We start from the raw sequence: 14,618 nt of genomic DNA, 5'->3' as shown, positions 1-14,618 counted from the left end.
GTCCTGCTGTGTGTCTGTCGTTGCAGCGGGCATGGGGAACCAGGTGGAGAAGCTGACCCATCTGAACTACAAGGAAGTTCCCACGGCTGACCCGACAGGCATGGACAGAGATGAAGGGCCCAGGATCGGGGTCTCGTACATCTTCTCGAACGATGATGATGAGCTGGAGCAGCAGCAGGATTCGGTGCACGACCTGGGGGGTGAGCACCCTGCCCTGCAGCCCTACGATCCCCAGCTGCACGAGGTGGAGTGCTCGGTCTATTACAGGGACGAGTGTATCTACCAGAAGAGCTTCTCCGAGGAGGACGTGCTGCCGGAGGAGGGCGATGAAGGAGGTGGGGGGCATCTGAGCACCTACACCCCGGAGAACCTGCTGAATAGGTGCAAACCGGGCGACCTGGTGGAGTTTGTGTCCCAGGCCCAGTACCCACACTGGGTGGTCTACGTCGGGGATTTTCAAGTCGTGCACCTGCACAGGCTGGAGGTGGTGAACAGCTTCCTCACCGATGCCAGCCAGGGCAGACGGGGCCGCATCGCCAACCAGCTGTACCGCTACAAACCCCTCAGCCCGGCCGTGGTGGTGCGTAACGCCCTGGAGCAGGTGGGTTGCAAGGACAGGGAGCTGAGCTGGAGGAACTCTGAGTGTTTCGCTGCCTGGTGCCGGTATGGCAAGCGGGAGTTCAAAATCGGCGGGGAGCTGCGCATAGGCAAGCAGCCCTACCGACTGCAGATCCGCCTGGGGGACAAGCGCAGCCACACGCTGGAGTTTCAGAGCCTAGAGGATCTGATCATGGAGAAGAGAAGAAACGACCAGATTGGTAGGGCTGCTGTGATCCAGGAACTCTCCAGCCACCTGCAGGCTGCAGAGGAGGAGGAAGAGGAGGAGGAGGAAGACCATCATCGTCATCCAGGTGCTCGGACTGCTGTGGAGTAGTGGCCTCAGCACCACCTTGCTGCTTAGCCTGGGTGACGGGGATTAAAACTGAAGGCTAAGAAATTGAGCTGTTATAAGCCCTTTGGGCCGCTTCAGTGCAGCTTCATTCCAATCACATGTGAAAGGAAGGGGGAAAGCTGATTAACTGTCTGTGCTTTAGTGCTTAACTCCTTCAGTGCTTGATGATAAAACTACTGACTTGTTTGTAGAGGATAAAACTCAGGGCAATTCTACCCTTATCCACTCCCACCTCCTTCCCTTCCTCTCTGCCCTCTTTGTGCATAGCCTTTCCCTCAACCATCTGCCAATAGGCCTGACCCTACAAGATACTAAATGCCTTTGACATCTACTTATCGGCATAAGTTAAAGAGTATTTAATACTACTGAGAAGGAGCCACCAAATTCCAGGACATGGCTGTGTAGCTCTGAACACATGATTAGTTTGGTAGCTGAGAAGCATGAGGATGTTGTTTTACCTTCTCTTTGCCTGTTTCTCTACAGTTGTGGCTCCTGCTGGTATTGCAACAAGCTGTTCGCTTGCCTGGTGCAAGGCTTCATGGGCTGGTAGCCAGTCCCCTGCTCTCATGGAAGGTGTAAGGGAGTAGACTTTAATTTTAATGAATGGGATTGATGTGCTGGGTGCCTCCCTAATGGATAGGAACTTGCAGGTGGGCTGGGGGAGTTCTTTGGCTATTGGTGTGTGGCTTTGAAGGCAGAAGAGGTGTTTATTGCTGACCAGTCCCAGGGGAGGAGGAACATTTCAACTGTGATTAAGGGGTCTGCACACTGGTGTGTGTGCTGGGACTCTTTCAGGCAGATACCCAGCTGTGCAAGTGCTTGTTACAGCCTGGCTGGTTTCACCTGAAGCAAATGGCAGAGCTCCTGATTGCATCTGTGGCATATATCAAGGCAGTAGAAGCAGGTTGCACATGTGCAAGAGTATGTCTTGGGTAAGCTGTCCTCAAGAGGGTGGTCTCTTGGCTAGGTGCTCCTGGCCACAAGCACGTCACAGGTTCTGCACCACAGTAAACACAGCTGGGATGGGAGGTGATGAGAGGGAGCGCAGGCTGAAAGGCATCACAGGCAGGGGGTTTTGGATGTTCCTTTTTCCTTCCTTACTGCAAAGCAATTTCCTCTTCATTAGGGATTTCATGTTTCTGTTTTTTTGCTAATTTTTGTGGTATGCAGCTGAGCTATAGCATTAGAGAAACAGTGAGGATATGCCTCCACAGTTGTTGCACAAGTCCCTCATTAAACAGGAGGGGAGGGGGAGTGCGGTGCTGCCTGCCTTGAGTATTCCCTGGACTTGTTTTCAGCCCTTTAACTGGTGTCCCACATGGGCAGCACTGTCAGATCTTTGTCCTGGCATCTGAAGTACATGAGCAAACTGATGTGGAGCCAGTTTCTAATGCAAAATTCTTTCCCCTTAAAGCACAATAGTGATGAGGTGAACTTGAAGGTAAGGCTGAGTTCATGTAAATAATGGAAACTAACAGTGTGATGTAAACTTGAAGCATAGTTAATACAGTCTTCCCTGCAGTTGTTTACAGTTAAACCACAAATAGCAAAGTACTCCATCCTTGCTGCCCATGAGACAGGAGCAAAGTTTGTCATTTAAGAATAGATAGATACCACCTTTTGATTAGTTAAGACTATATGAAGCAACTTTGCTAATATGATCCAAATAGATTGTGGTGGTACGTTTTCTGCCTAAAATACAAAAGCTAGGAAAAAGCTGTGAAAATCTACTTCATACTCATTTTGGGAGGAAAAATAACACCTAGGGATATGCACGTACACCGTATACGGTTTCCTTAATAATGCCCATGTTCTTATTTTGGGCTGTGAAGTACCCAAATCCAAAGGAGAATTTAACAGCAAGCTCCCTTAGAATGCTGTAGCTCAGGTGTTTGCACCAAGTTGTTTTTTCTTTTCTCCTCTGATATGCAATTGAGTGACACTCAAGTTACTGTGGTTGTCAAACAGATGTGCAGCCTTGCTTTGAGAGCATAACAACCTGTGTCTAATGATAGTAGGGTTAGTATGTGGACACATACAGATTTTCTATACCTACTAATAACCACTAAAAGCTGAAATGATCAATGAAATTGTCTGAAAAGATTGAAGGAGAGTCTCTGTTGTGATTGATAGACAACTGAGATTATCTAGACCATGAGTAAAGGTCTGACTTTGGTTTCTTTCGTGCTGAAACCTTGTACATAACAAAGTTTATTTCACTGTGTAATATAGGTATGTAAAATAATATTTTCTTACAGATATTTTTGAAAGTTAAAAAAAAAATCCCTTCATAACCTTGCATTTGAAAGTAAGTTGTTATGCACATTATTTTCCAGTCCTCTGAATAGGTTTATTTTTCATTAGTGATCTAAAGTATGTTCTAGGTCATAAAGTATAGAAACTGCTATAAATGTCAAATATTATGTATCTACAGGGTACTGATCAGTAAACTAGTTGTGAAAATATTTTTCCCTTGTGTCTGAAACATCAGAACTATGACACTTAACCATTTCCCTTCTTCTGAAATACCCTGCATAGTCTGGCTTTGTTTTCTGTTCTTTTTTTCACTCGTTGCTTAATAAAAGAAGGACCAAATCTGCTTGGGAATAGAGAGCAAAGCTTCTTTGACCAACTGAAATCGTGTCTTGTCCTGATGTTGGTGCTTCTCTGTACCGGTCATGCCTTTTGGGATAAATTCCCACCCAGGCATAAGGCCTTAGCAAAGAATCCCAGAGCTTGCGCTGCCTTGCTAGGACAGAGAGGGAAGGAGGAGAGTGCAGCATGCGTTCTGCTGGGCTACAAAACCTGTATGCCTGCCTAACACCTGGGATGCAGGTGTCTGGTATTTAACACAGGTATTTAGAAACTTTAACTTGCCCTGCAAGCTGGGATTTATTCTGTCTCCCGGCACTCTGTTGTGTATAAAAGTAGAAGAGGGGGATGAGCCTGTAATTCTTTTTATTTAATCTGGAAGAGGGCTACCTCCATATGAGGTTTTCTTATTCCAGCAGATAAAGAAGTAACTGTTGAATCTTTAACAGTAGATCCGTTTTCCCTACCGGTTGGCTGGTCAGTGTTATATAGTAGGTGCTGCTAAACACCACCACAGACACTTCTAAGCAGTCTGATTTTAAAGCCATGAACCTGTAATGAGCTGGGTGTGAGAACAGGGGTTGCTGTGGAAGCACATCACAGCTGCTTAGTTTCTTGTCTTTGCTGTCTGTACTTGTCTGAAAACAGTAACTCAGTATAGGCTGGGATTTCTAGAGCTTAATTTTAAACAAAGTTCTCCCATGAAAGTGGACTTTTTGTGTATGTGTCTACTTGAAGACTTTTGTGGATCACAAAGAGAGGGGGAAACGATTAAATGAAAGTGCTTTTCTCTGCAGCTGCTTCTTTAACATGTAGAAATTCAGGTGTGATCCTTCTGCAGAACTTCTGGTTCAGCAAAGGTCCTAAGCCTACACTGAAGTCTGAAGTTGTGAGTAGACTCTATGTTGAGCCACCTGAAAATCAGTCAGACTATTAATGTGCTTGAAGTTAAGTGTATGTTTACGTTTCTTTGTGAATAAGGGCCTGGAATTTCAACCTGAGGTCTCTGATGGAAGCATAGAGGATCTGAGGTTGCATAATCACTGGGGGGGAACAAGTAGTGCTGTGAAAGCTGTTTTTCAAAGGGCCTCTTGTCCAAACAAGGTTTGTGGAATCCAGCCCAAACTTTGGCCTGTTTCCCCCTGAAAGTCCAGGAGCTGCCCTGATTTGGGTTGGAGGTGAGGGAGGTGTATTACACAGCACTTGTAAATGAAGCTGGTGATTGTGCTGCAGACTGTTCTCGGGTATCTTCCTCTGTCTTGTCATGCTTGAACTTTCCCCTGTGTTTTTAACATTTGAAGTTAATATCATTTGTTTTAAATGCCCTTTGATTGTGCAAACACTTAATCATTTATATGAATTTACTCATTTGGGCATGCCTACTGATAGGATGACTGCTGTGAGTGCCGTTATGCACATGTGCTGAGCCCCAGATGTGTAAACGTAGCTTCAGCTAGGAAATGTAGATGAGCAGTCTTATTTCCCCAGAGTATTGGTGTGTTTGATGCAAATAATGTCTTGGAAAAGGCTTTCTAGTAAAACCTACAATTATCCCTTGATGGAGTAATTTTTAAAATGCAGTTTAGACATTCATCTTCCATGGCAGTGAACAAGGACATAAACTGAAGGCTATTTCACGTTATCTCTGATTCTGTGTGAATACAAAGTATTGATTCCAGAACTCTCTAGAGCTCACCTGGCCAACACAGTAGGCAGTTGTAGGGTAGTCAGGGAAAATTACCCAAAAGCTAATTGAAAAACTATTTTTTTTACCTGGAAAGATCTGCTCTTCAGTCTGAAAGATCCTAAACTATGGAAGTAAACTTGTAATTGTTCTGTACCAATAAAACCCACAGCAAACTTAATTTTTTCCTTTTTCATTTAAAATCAATACTCCACTCTCAGTACTAAAATAAGTAATATTATGTGATGAATATATTGCAGATTTTGAATGTAACGGTGGTTTTCTTTCTCTTCTCCTTTGGTTAAGTTTTACCAAAGGTCTGTCTTTCGTTGTGTGAAGTGTGTTGTCAAGTGGTTCCCCCCCTGTGCTTTTCTGACAATTAACAGCACCAACCATAATCCTAACAGCCATGTAGGAACAAATATTTTTTTTCTGAAAGCAAAATCTTCATTTTTATACCACAGATCAGAGACTAGTAGCTAAGTAGAGGTCGGAAATACATTGTTTTCAGCAGCAGTTTCTATTTGTAAGAAATCTACTGTTAATTATGTGTTGACTACTCTTATAAATGGTTATGCAGTGACAGGCCAGGTGTATTGCATAATGGGCTTTGACTTTCAGGTGAGATTTTTTTTTTTTTAAAGGTGGACAGGAAGAAATTGGGGTGAGTTCAAACACTGGTGGTTTAGATGGCTCTTTTGCATTGATACTAAATTAGAAGCTCTCTTTAAATGCACACTTGAAATTCCTGACATTGTAACACTTCATGGAATCATCCACAATAACAAGTGTAATCAGAAAATACGATTATTTTCCACTGTGAGTGTTTTCTGTAAGCTGTCTTTTGTCAGTAAATGTTGAAATATTAGTGCAAATATCTTCTTTTCCTGAGAAAGAAGTACAGATCATTGATTGTACCATTTCCTTCAAAATGAAGGGCATTGCATAGTAACTAAAAGGAAATAAAAGATTTATAGTATCTTTTACAACCTTCTTTCCTTTTCTTTGTTTTTTGAATGGTGTGGTTTTTCCCCGCTCTTTTGAAAACTGATTGGTTTGTATGTGTTCGTGAAAAATCATTCATGTTTTCACTGACTTCACATGTCAGATCAAAATCTCTTTCATTGTGTTCTTGCTCCAAAGAGAGAGGAAGAATAATCTCTGTACAAGACCAGACCATCAGCTGCTTAATAGGCAATAGCTGTATTAAATCTGATGACGATCTGGCCCATAATTTAATTGTAAAAGTGGAAAATGAATTCAGCAGAAGATAATATAGTATTAGTTGGCACCCAGGCTCATCTTGTCTGCCAGCAACTACTAAAGGAACAGATGTAGTGTCTGTGAGAGGGAGAAGCGAGAGAACATGAGAACGCATGGGGAGTTTCTGGAAAATCTGTACAACTGTTCAGTTTGTGTGATGTTTTGTCTTATGGAAGCTCCAGGGATGGAGTGGGATCTGTGTTCTGCCTGCACCAGGCACAAGGAGGTTTCTTACTGAAGGTGATGAGGGTTGCTCATGATAATAAGGCACTCTATCGATAGGGTAATAGTTCTTAATTTGTCAAAGCCCACCACTGTGTGCATATCCACGTTGACAAAACCACACTGTACTGCCTGAGGTCCTGACGAGAAAGAGCTATTTGAACCTCACACAAAAGCACCCAGTCAGCTCAAACAAGAATAGTCAGAGTGAAACCATCCTGAGGAAATCTAGCTGTTAGAAGATGACTTTGTCTGAAAGTACTTAGAGCTAAGATCTCTACCATGGGTTGCAGTTGTCCTTTGACAGCCTTCGCACAGGTGCCCCAGTGAGACAAATTCTTCCAACAGGGAGAGCAGCTTTCGAGGCACAGGGCTGCAGGTGGGATTCCACCATAATATTTAATTTCTAGGTCTGGCGTGAACTTGGGTAACTTTTAACCAGATGTATGAGGAAGTCAGCTGTGCTCTGTGTGACTGCAGGAGTGCCTGAATTTCCAGGTATCTGTTGCTAGATGTGAAAAAGAATATTAAAAAAAAAAAAAAAAAGTGAGTTGGGTGACAGAGTCAATACCTGAAAATCCTTGCTCAGCTGCCACTTAGCACTGGAGGCCACTAACATCTGAAGTTGTGGGGTTTTTTTATAAATTTTCTTTTTACCATAGTGTTTCCAGAATCTTGAGGCACTGGTCCTTTTTCTCATACAGAAGTTTCTTCAAGTACGTAAAGTGAAGCAGCTTGTGACTTCTCTCACAGCCTGTGCTTAGAGGGAGGGAGATCCAGCAAGCAGGATCCTGCCTCACATCCCAGTGGCTGCTGCTGGAATATATGTGACCTTAGGTACCAAAGAAGAGCTTCTTAAAAAGGATGTTTGCTGTTGTTTCAGAAGGTACCCAAGCTAGCAATAGGTTAATATAAAATGCATTTACAGAGATGTGGACTGTGATGAGGTCTCTGCGTTCTCGGCTGGCTGGCTTCTCTGAGCCACTGGACTTCTACAAAGAAGTTATTTTCTTCAGTTCCTTCTTTACTGCATTGTGGATCGCTTCCAGCAGAGAACTATTGAAAGTCCTCATCCCACAAAAATCTGGAAGTGATATGAAGGTGGAATTCCTGTTACTCCCAGGCAGAAGAGAAAATAAGATTTTAGTCTTCATCCTGAAACTATGTTCAGGGATCTGGGATACTGTATAAAGGAAGGCTGCCCAGCACTAACATCTTTGTCTTTATAAAGGAGGGTGGCCTAAGTTTTCCTTTGCAGGAGTGGTTGCCTTGTACTTTCTTCCAAAGAGCTCTGCACTGTGCAGGAGGCAGTTATGTGTTATGGACGTCCTCTCCAGGACTGTGTCCATGGGATTCTTCAAAGCAGGCCCCTGAAGCAGGCCAAAGGCTGCTCTCCTGAATTCCAGGTCATGATCCTGCTCTTTGCCTTGTTTCCACCTCTGAAAATTGTGAATCATGTTATCTTGCGGTAACTTCAGCCAAGGGTGCCCCAGACCTTCCCATCCTCAAACATTTCTCCCTTACAAGTGTTCTCCAGAGAGCATTTCCCCTCATAGGTTACTTGATCCTGTGTCAGGAGGTTGTCAGCAATGTACTCCATAAATCTCCTTGATTGCTTGTGCCCTGTTTTGTTGCCTCTCCAGCACAGGTGGCTCTGGTGCCACATGAGGAGCAGGGCCTCCAATCACAAGGCTTTTTCCACTTGTGCACTGAAGAAGGTGTCATCTACTTCTCTCCAGTCAGACAGCATATGGCAACTACCCACCACCATGCTGCCCACATTGATCTGCCTGCTAACCCTGACCCATAAGCTCTCAGCAGGCATATCACCCATAGCCAGGCAGAGCTTCATGTGTTCCTGCTTTCATGTAAACGACAAGTACAGCTCCTCACCACCCTGATCTGTCCTTCCTATAGAGCCTGTGTCCATCCATTGCAGCCTTCCAGTTGTGTGTTATCCCTCTGCACCTCTGTGATCCCAGTGAGATGATAGCCATGCATGCCTGCAAACTTCCAGTCCCTGTAACGCCCGTGCTGTGTGATTAATGCAGAGGCACTGCAGAGAGGTCTGCAGCATGCTGATTTCCCAGGGAGCTTGCCCTACAGAGCTGTCCCATTTGCACTTCCTTATTCCTGGATGTACGCTCTGGGTAAGCCCCCTTCCTTCCACTTCTGCTGGTTTTAAGTCTTCTTGTCCACATCAGCCTGCACCCTTTGCTTAACCACCCAGTATGCCACTTCTCACTTCACAGAGGGTCTTGCTCTCCCTCCTTTATCATTCCTGGGTTAAACCTCTCCTTACCAGGTTGACCACCTGTCAGCAAAGACATTTTTCCCCACTTGTTTAGGTGGATCCCATCTCCCTCAACAGTCCTTGAACTTCAAGGAGGGTCCCAAAGTTACAGAAGCTAAAGATTCCTTTTGCTGACACCAGCTTCACAATCACTGAGCAGCAGCCTCCATTCAGTCATATCTCAAGCCCTTTCTTCTAATCAGCAGGATCATGGAGAAAACCCCATGCTTTTGTACACCAGAGTCATATAGTCATATGTGATATGCTCCAGATCTTCCCAGCAGTGCCATTGGTGCCCATGTTGAAAAGCATCAGGAGGTAATAGTCTGAGGGATGGACAAGTCTTGGTACCTGCTCTGCATCCCAGATCTGAGTTCCCAGTGAGCAGCAAACACGCCCAGACAGCAGGCTGGGTTGGCAGGTGGGATCCTGTGTCCCCAGCAGCAGGGAGTTACCCCTGCTGTCACTCACTGCTCCCTCCTGGTGCTGCCACGTGGCTCAGGCTTACCTGGCTCAGGTGCTTCATTGCATAGCCACTCATCTGCCATCAGGGCACCAAACCTGTTCTGTCATTCTATGTCTTCAGGAAAAGCAGGAGCCTTCCTCCTGTTCCCGAAAGTGACAAGTTTCCAGCCTTGTCATCACTGGAGTCTCTGTTTTGCAATCCAGGAAGCACAGACTCTGCCCATCCCTCCTTTAGTACCGTTAAGAGGGTCAGGCTCCTCTTTTATGCAGGTATCCAAGAGGATCCATCCAATCTCCTTTTCATCATCTTTCATACTGCACAGTCTGCTGGCCTCTGGCTGCAGCTCCTTTACTTGGTGACACGGATCCTTCACCAGCACACACATGGGCAAGAAGCCCATCTCCCCTAGACCCAGCAAGAAGCACCAGGACCTCCCTGCAGCCTGAGACCTGCAGACCTGCATCCTCCCTGTGATGAGTCAACCTTGGCTAAGCAAGCAAACGCCCCCTGAGTCGTTCTCTCACTCCTGCTGAGGGAGAAAATAAGATGGAAAAGTTCCTGGGCTGAGATGAGACAGGGAGATCAGTTACCAATTCCTGTCCTAGGCAAAGCAGACTTGACAGAGGGAAAGTCAAATGTATTAATGAAAATAGGTTTGAACAGTGAGAAAGACAAAAAACCCCAACACTTTAGAATCATAGACTGGTTTGAGTTGGAGGGGACCTTAAAAAGCATCTAGTTCCAACCCCCAGCCACAGGAAGGGACACCTCCCACTAGACCAGGTTGTGCAAGGCCCCATCTAACCTTGTATTGAACACCTCCAGTGAGGGAGCATCCATAACTTCCCAGGGCAACCTGTTCCAGTGTCTCAGCACCCTCATAGCGAAGAACTTCTTCCTTATATCTAATCTAAATCTACCCTCTTCTAGTTTGAACCCATTACCCCTCATTCTATCACTAAAAGCCCTTGTAAAAAGTCCCTCTCCAGCTCTCTTATAGGCCCCCTTCAGATACTGGAAGGCTGCAATAAGGTCTCCCCAGAGCCTTCTTTTCTCCAGGTTGTCTCTCTCAGCCTGTCCTTGTAGGAGAGGTGTTCCAGTCCTCTGGATCATCTTTGTGGCCCTCCTCTGGACCCTCTCCAACAGTCCATGTGCTCCTTGACTTGGGGGCTCCAGAGCTGGATGCAGTATTCCACGTGGGTTCTCATGAGAGCCGAGCAGAGGGGCAGAATCACCTCCCTTGACCTGCTGGGCATGCTCCTTTTGATGCAGCCCAGGATACAGCTGGCTTTGGCTGCTCCCCACGTCCCCCCAGCACTGAGCAGCAGGGTGGGCTGGGGGCTGCGGTCAGTCCATGAGAGCCCCTCTGGGCTCTCCTCCTTCCTCACACCTCACCCTGCTCCAGCGCCCTGATATTGCAGGGACAGTTGCTCCAGTGGGTGTGGGGACCATGCCATGCCCCATGGCATGTCAGCACCATTACTGAGAATCTCTCTCTGAGTTTCTGGCACCTTTTGTGCAAACTCCTGCATCTGCTGGCCCATGCTTCTTGCTGTGTGCCAGGTCCTGCACATAGGACTCTCCCTAGCACCTGCTGAAAGGGTGCTTGTCCCTTCTGATCAGGAGTCGGATGGAAATGAAGAACTCAAAGCACGCTTTGATCCAGAAGAGCTGGCAGAGCTGGATAGAAGGTTTTGGAACTTGCTAGAAACTCATGTCAGATGGCCAGTGAGGCTCAGTTGGGTCACTCTGGGTCACTAAGGACTGTGGTCTGTCCCTGTGTTGGAACCAGAATTTGTTGCTCGTATCAAGTTCATCAGGAGAAATTAACTGAAATTGTTAAGAACCAAGTTAATTAAGAATCATAACAATGTCTGGGTTCTCTCTAATATTTCCCTGCTCCTGAGCTTCTTCCATCTTGTCCTGTTCAGAACTCTCCTCTTTCTGTACAGTAGTTAGAGCAAAGAGGTCTCAAAGTGTTTACATAGTATTAATCAAGTCAATCACCAGAGGGCAGAGGAAATGAAATGAGGATGTTCTGGACCATGAAATAGATGACTCACATCCCTGGAAAAGGTTTAATTGAGCAAAACAGGTACATAAGTGTACCTGGCTCACCACAGAAATTGTACAGAGGAAGATGAGCCTCCAAAGAGAAGAAGCAAGGCACCCTGACAGCAACCAAAGAAATGTGTGCAGTGCTTATGTAAATTGTGTCTGTGGAGAACAGATTTCCATACACAAGTTGTCCAGCTCTCACAGAAGGCAACTGGCAGCACTCTTCTTTACAATGCTTTCACTAGTGCTGTTTGTCATGTCCAGCGGGGACCTTTTGCCCATTGCTGTGCTCACCTTTTGTTCTGCTGGGAGTCTCAGCACTGTGGAGAGCATATCCTTTAGAGCCAAAGGTATTACTTTGTGCAAAAACCATTGCTGCTGTGTTTTTTTCCTCTTTGTGTTTTCTGTCCTTTTGCTCCTCAGCTTCTCAAGAAAGCAATGCACCTATGAAAGGGATGTGCAGAAGAGGGAAATGTAGAGTTGTGGGGCAAACAGGTGTGCACACCTGCACAACAGCCTGTCTCCTGGAGCTGCGTTCCTCTAGCCTTCACTGGGGACTGAAGCAATGAGATACCCATGCCCAGACCTGCAGATAAGTGGGCAGCTCGTGTGTTTTCCTGGGAAGTGGTTTCAGTCCTCTGCTCTGCTCAGTTCAGAGCATGGTCTGGAATGCAGAACTTAAGCAAATGTTCTAACCAGCACTTAGGACCGGAGCCATTTTTATTGTCTGGATCAGTGAATATTTGGCCCACTATATCAAAGCAGAAGAGCACTACCAGCAGGGAATAAGGAACCCCCATCTTCAAGTAGCTGGCAGTCTTGCAGTTACAGTGTAACTTTTACCATTATTATTACAAACTACAGATATGATTAAAAGACATGCCCAACCATTACCAAAGTATTTTCTGATTATCCCTAAGGCTAAAATAGTTTATTCTTTGCATGCACATCTGTGCATTTGCCCACCTTCAACAGGCCCTGATGCAGGTTTACATGTTTACAGCCCTTGCATGCCCAGATGCATCTCAGATAGCCAAATCTAATGAGCTCCTACCACATGAATTAATTATACTACAAAGCACAGGAAAGAAAGCCATAAAATCTTTAGTTATTAAAATATTACTGCAGAAATTCAGTAGCAGCTTGTAGGCCATGGGAAGTGACTCTGCAGGGAAAAACATTTGCAGGTGAGGTGGCGGCACTCAGAGCACCTTATCACATTCGTAGGAGGAGGTGCTGACCCCTGTGGAGAAGCTGCAGAGACTGGATAGTCTCTTATCCAGTGAAAAGCAGTTATCCCAATACGTTTGTGATGGAAGCTGAGGTACTAAATAAGATGCTAGCAGGATACAAATAATGAGGTGGTACACAGCCGTGTGTTGGAACAAAGCCACCCGAGCAAGACAACGGCAAAGGCACAAGCTTAACTTACTTTGCATGGTTCCTGTGGGAAAGGGAGTGGGAGGAAAATGCCACATGGAAAGCTGATTCCTCAACTTGTAGTGAGTAACATAACTCCGTATCCCCGCTTGCCTTTGTTCAGAGCGGGAACCAGCCGAGTTGAATTAAGAGGTCTAACCCTAGGTGCAAGGCTAGATTCCAGCTGAATGTGCTCCCAAAGTCTGAATACACAAAGGCCATTTCTGGCTTCACATAACTAAACCCATGCTGAGAAAGGGAAGAAGCTGCTGAATGCATGGACCTAGATTCATCAAAGAATTTAATCAATGTCCCACTGAAAAGGGATTTGAACTTACGCATGACTGCTCTGATAGCCTGAGACTATCAGAGTATACATTATTTGATATTTTATGGTGGTTTCCTGTTACGATGCAAGGCATAACTCATATTTCTAATTAAACATTTTAATATAACACAGCTTGTCATTGTCTCATGGTACAAGCCTAATAAAAACTCAAGATGGAGTTTTAAAAAGGAGCAGTGATTTTTTAACTACCAACACTGATGCTTTTCAAAGTGATTCTACTCTGCCCTTTACATCTGCTGCAAAACTTGTGGCAAGAATTCCTAACAGGAACATCGGTCAATTTATACATCATTGTACAGCTGAGTGCTTTGTGACAGGTTTGTTTAAATATCTTCTGCTTAGATAAAGGAGTTGCAAAGAAAAATGGCACATTGTGAATTTTCCATTTTGTAACTAGATGGCCAGATTTACAGGTTGCTGAAATACTTTAATGCTTTGATTAAAGGAAAAAGAATTAAGTAAACTTCTCTGCAGATTTCAATGGAGGAAAATAGCCACTAATAATCACTTTTCATTTTAAAGCACATATTAACTGGCCTGGCCTCTCACAAGTTAAATCTAAAGCCTAGTGAAATCAAAAGAAAACTTCCCGCTGATAGTGGATTGGGGACTTACTGTGTGTAGCTGATCATTGGTGAACTGCAGCAGAGAAATGAGTGACTTTTTTGAAATCAAATGACAGCTAATGCCTTGTAACTACTCCAAGCAATATTGCATGGCATTCCCCTTATAACAAATTTGGTACATGAGAGCACTGGGCTTCTTGCTAACAGAAAGGCTGAGGGTTGTTCAAGATGAGCCTGTCAGCTCCTCCCTGACCATGGTAAAAAGGGACATGCCTTCACAGCCTGCATTAGATATCCCAGACGGTCACATTTATAGACCATCACTCTCCATAATGAATGTACCGTATTTAATGTTCCAGTTGTCCCACAATGTGCCATAATGAGGAATGAAGAGCTGGGGCTGGAAGGCAGCCCTGCTTGCCAAGTAGCCTCAACATCCTAGAGACATCATAGGTTTGATCTTTCTAGGGGACAACTTAGAGGATAAAAGCATTCCCTTAGCTCCCATCCAAAGTGCTTCCAGACAGTGAGGAATTAAAATAAACTCTCTGTTCTCCTTTCAGTTATGGCTTTTCCTAGATTCATAGCTAATTGCTCTGACCAGCAGTTTTCCTCAGGGAATCATTATTAGGTCTCCCTTAGCCTCCTTTTTCACTCACTTTCTCTCCCCTGAGCTGATGGTTTCTGCAGCTTGAAAAGGTTTATCCACAGCCTTTGCTTTAGCTCAGCAGCTTCCACCTTCTTCTCTCAGGGC

At 45.0% G+C, this 14,618-nt stretch overlaps 1 protein-coding gene across 1 annotated transcript; it reads left to right on the top strand.

Annotated features, from left to right (window-relative positions):
• The first annotated feature begins 13 nt into the window (after positions 1 to 13).
• FAM84B (family with sequence similarity 84, member B) lies at positions 14 to 934 on the top strand. The gene has a single exon (XM_008945176.1). It carries the CDS (start codon positions 32 to 34, stop codon positions 932 to 934), a length of 903 nt encoding a protein of 300 aa, XP_008943424.1. The 5' UTR covers positions 14 to 31.
• The last annotated feature ends 13,684 nt before the right edge of the window (positions 935 to 14,618 follow it).

This window comes from Merops nubicus, unplaced genomic scaffold (assembly GCF_000691845.1).
Source record: "Merops nubicus isolate BGI_N331 unplaced genomic scaffold, ASM69184v1 scaffold13548, whole genome shotgun sequence".
Taxonomy (NCBI): Eukaryota; Metazoa; Chordata; class Aves; order Coraciiformes; family Meropidae; genus Merops; species Merops nubicus.
The sequence above is the reverse complement of the archived record's forward strand: the minus strand, read 5'-3'. Positions and strand labels throughout refer to the sequence as shown.

Excerpts from the sequence above, each read along its gene's own strand:
- FAM84B (XM_008945176.1), top strand. The coding sequence starts at position 32 with ATGGGGAACCAGGTGGAGAAGCTGACCCATCTGAACTACAAGGAAGTT.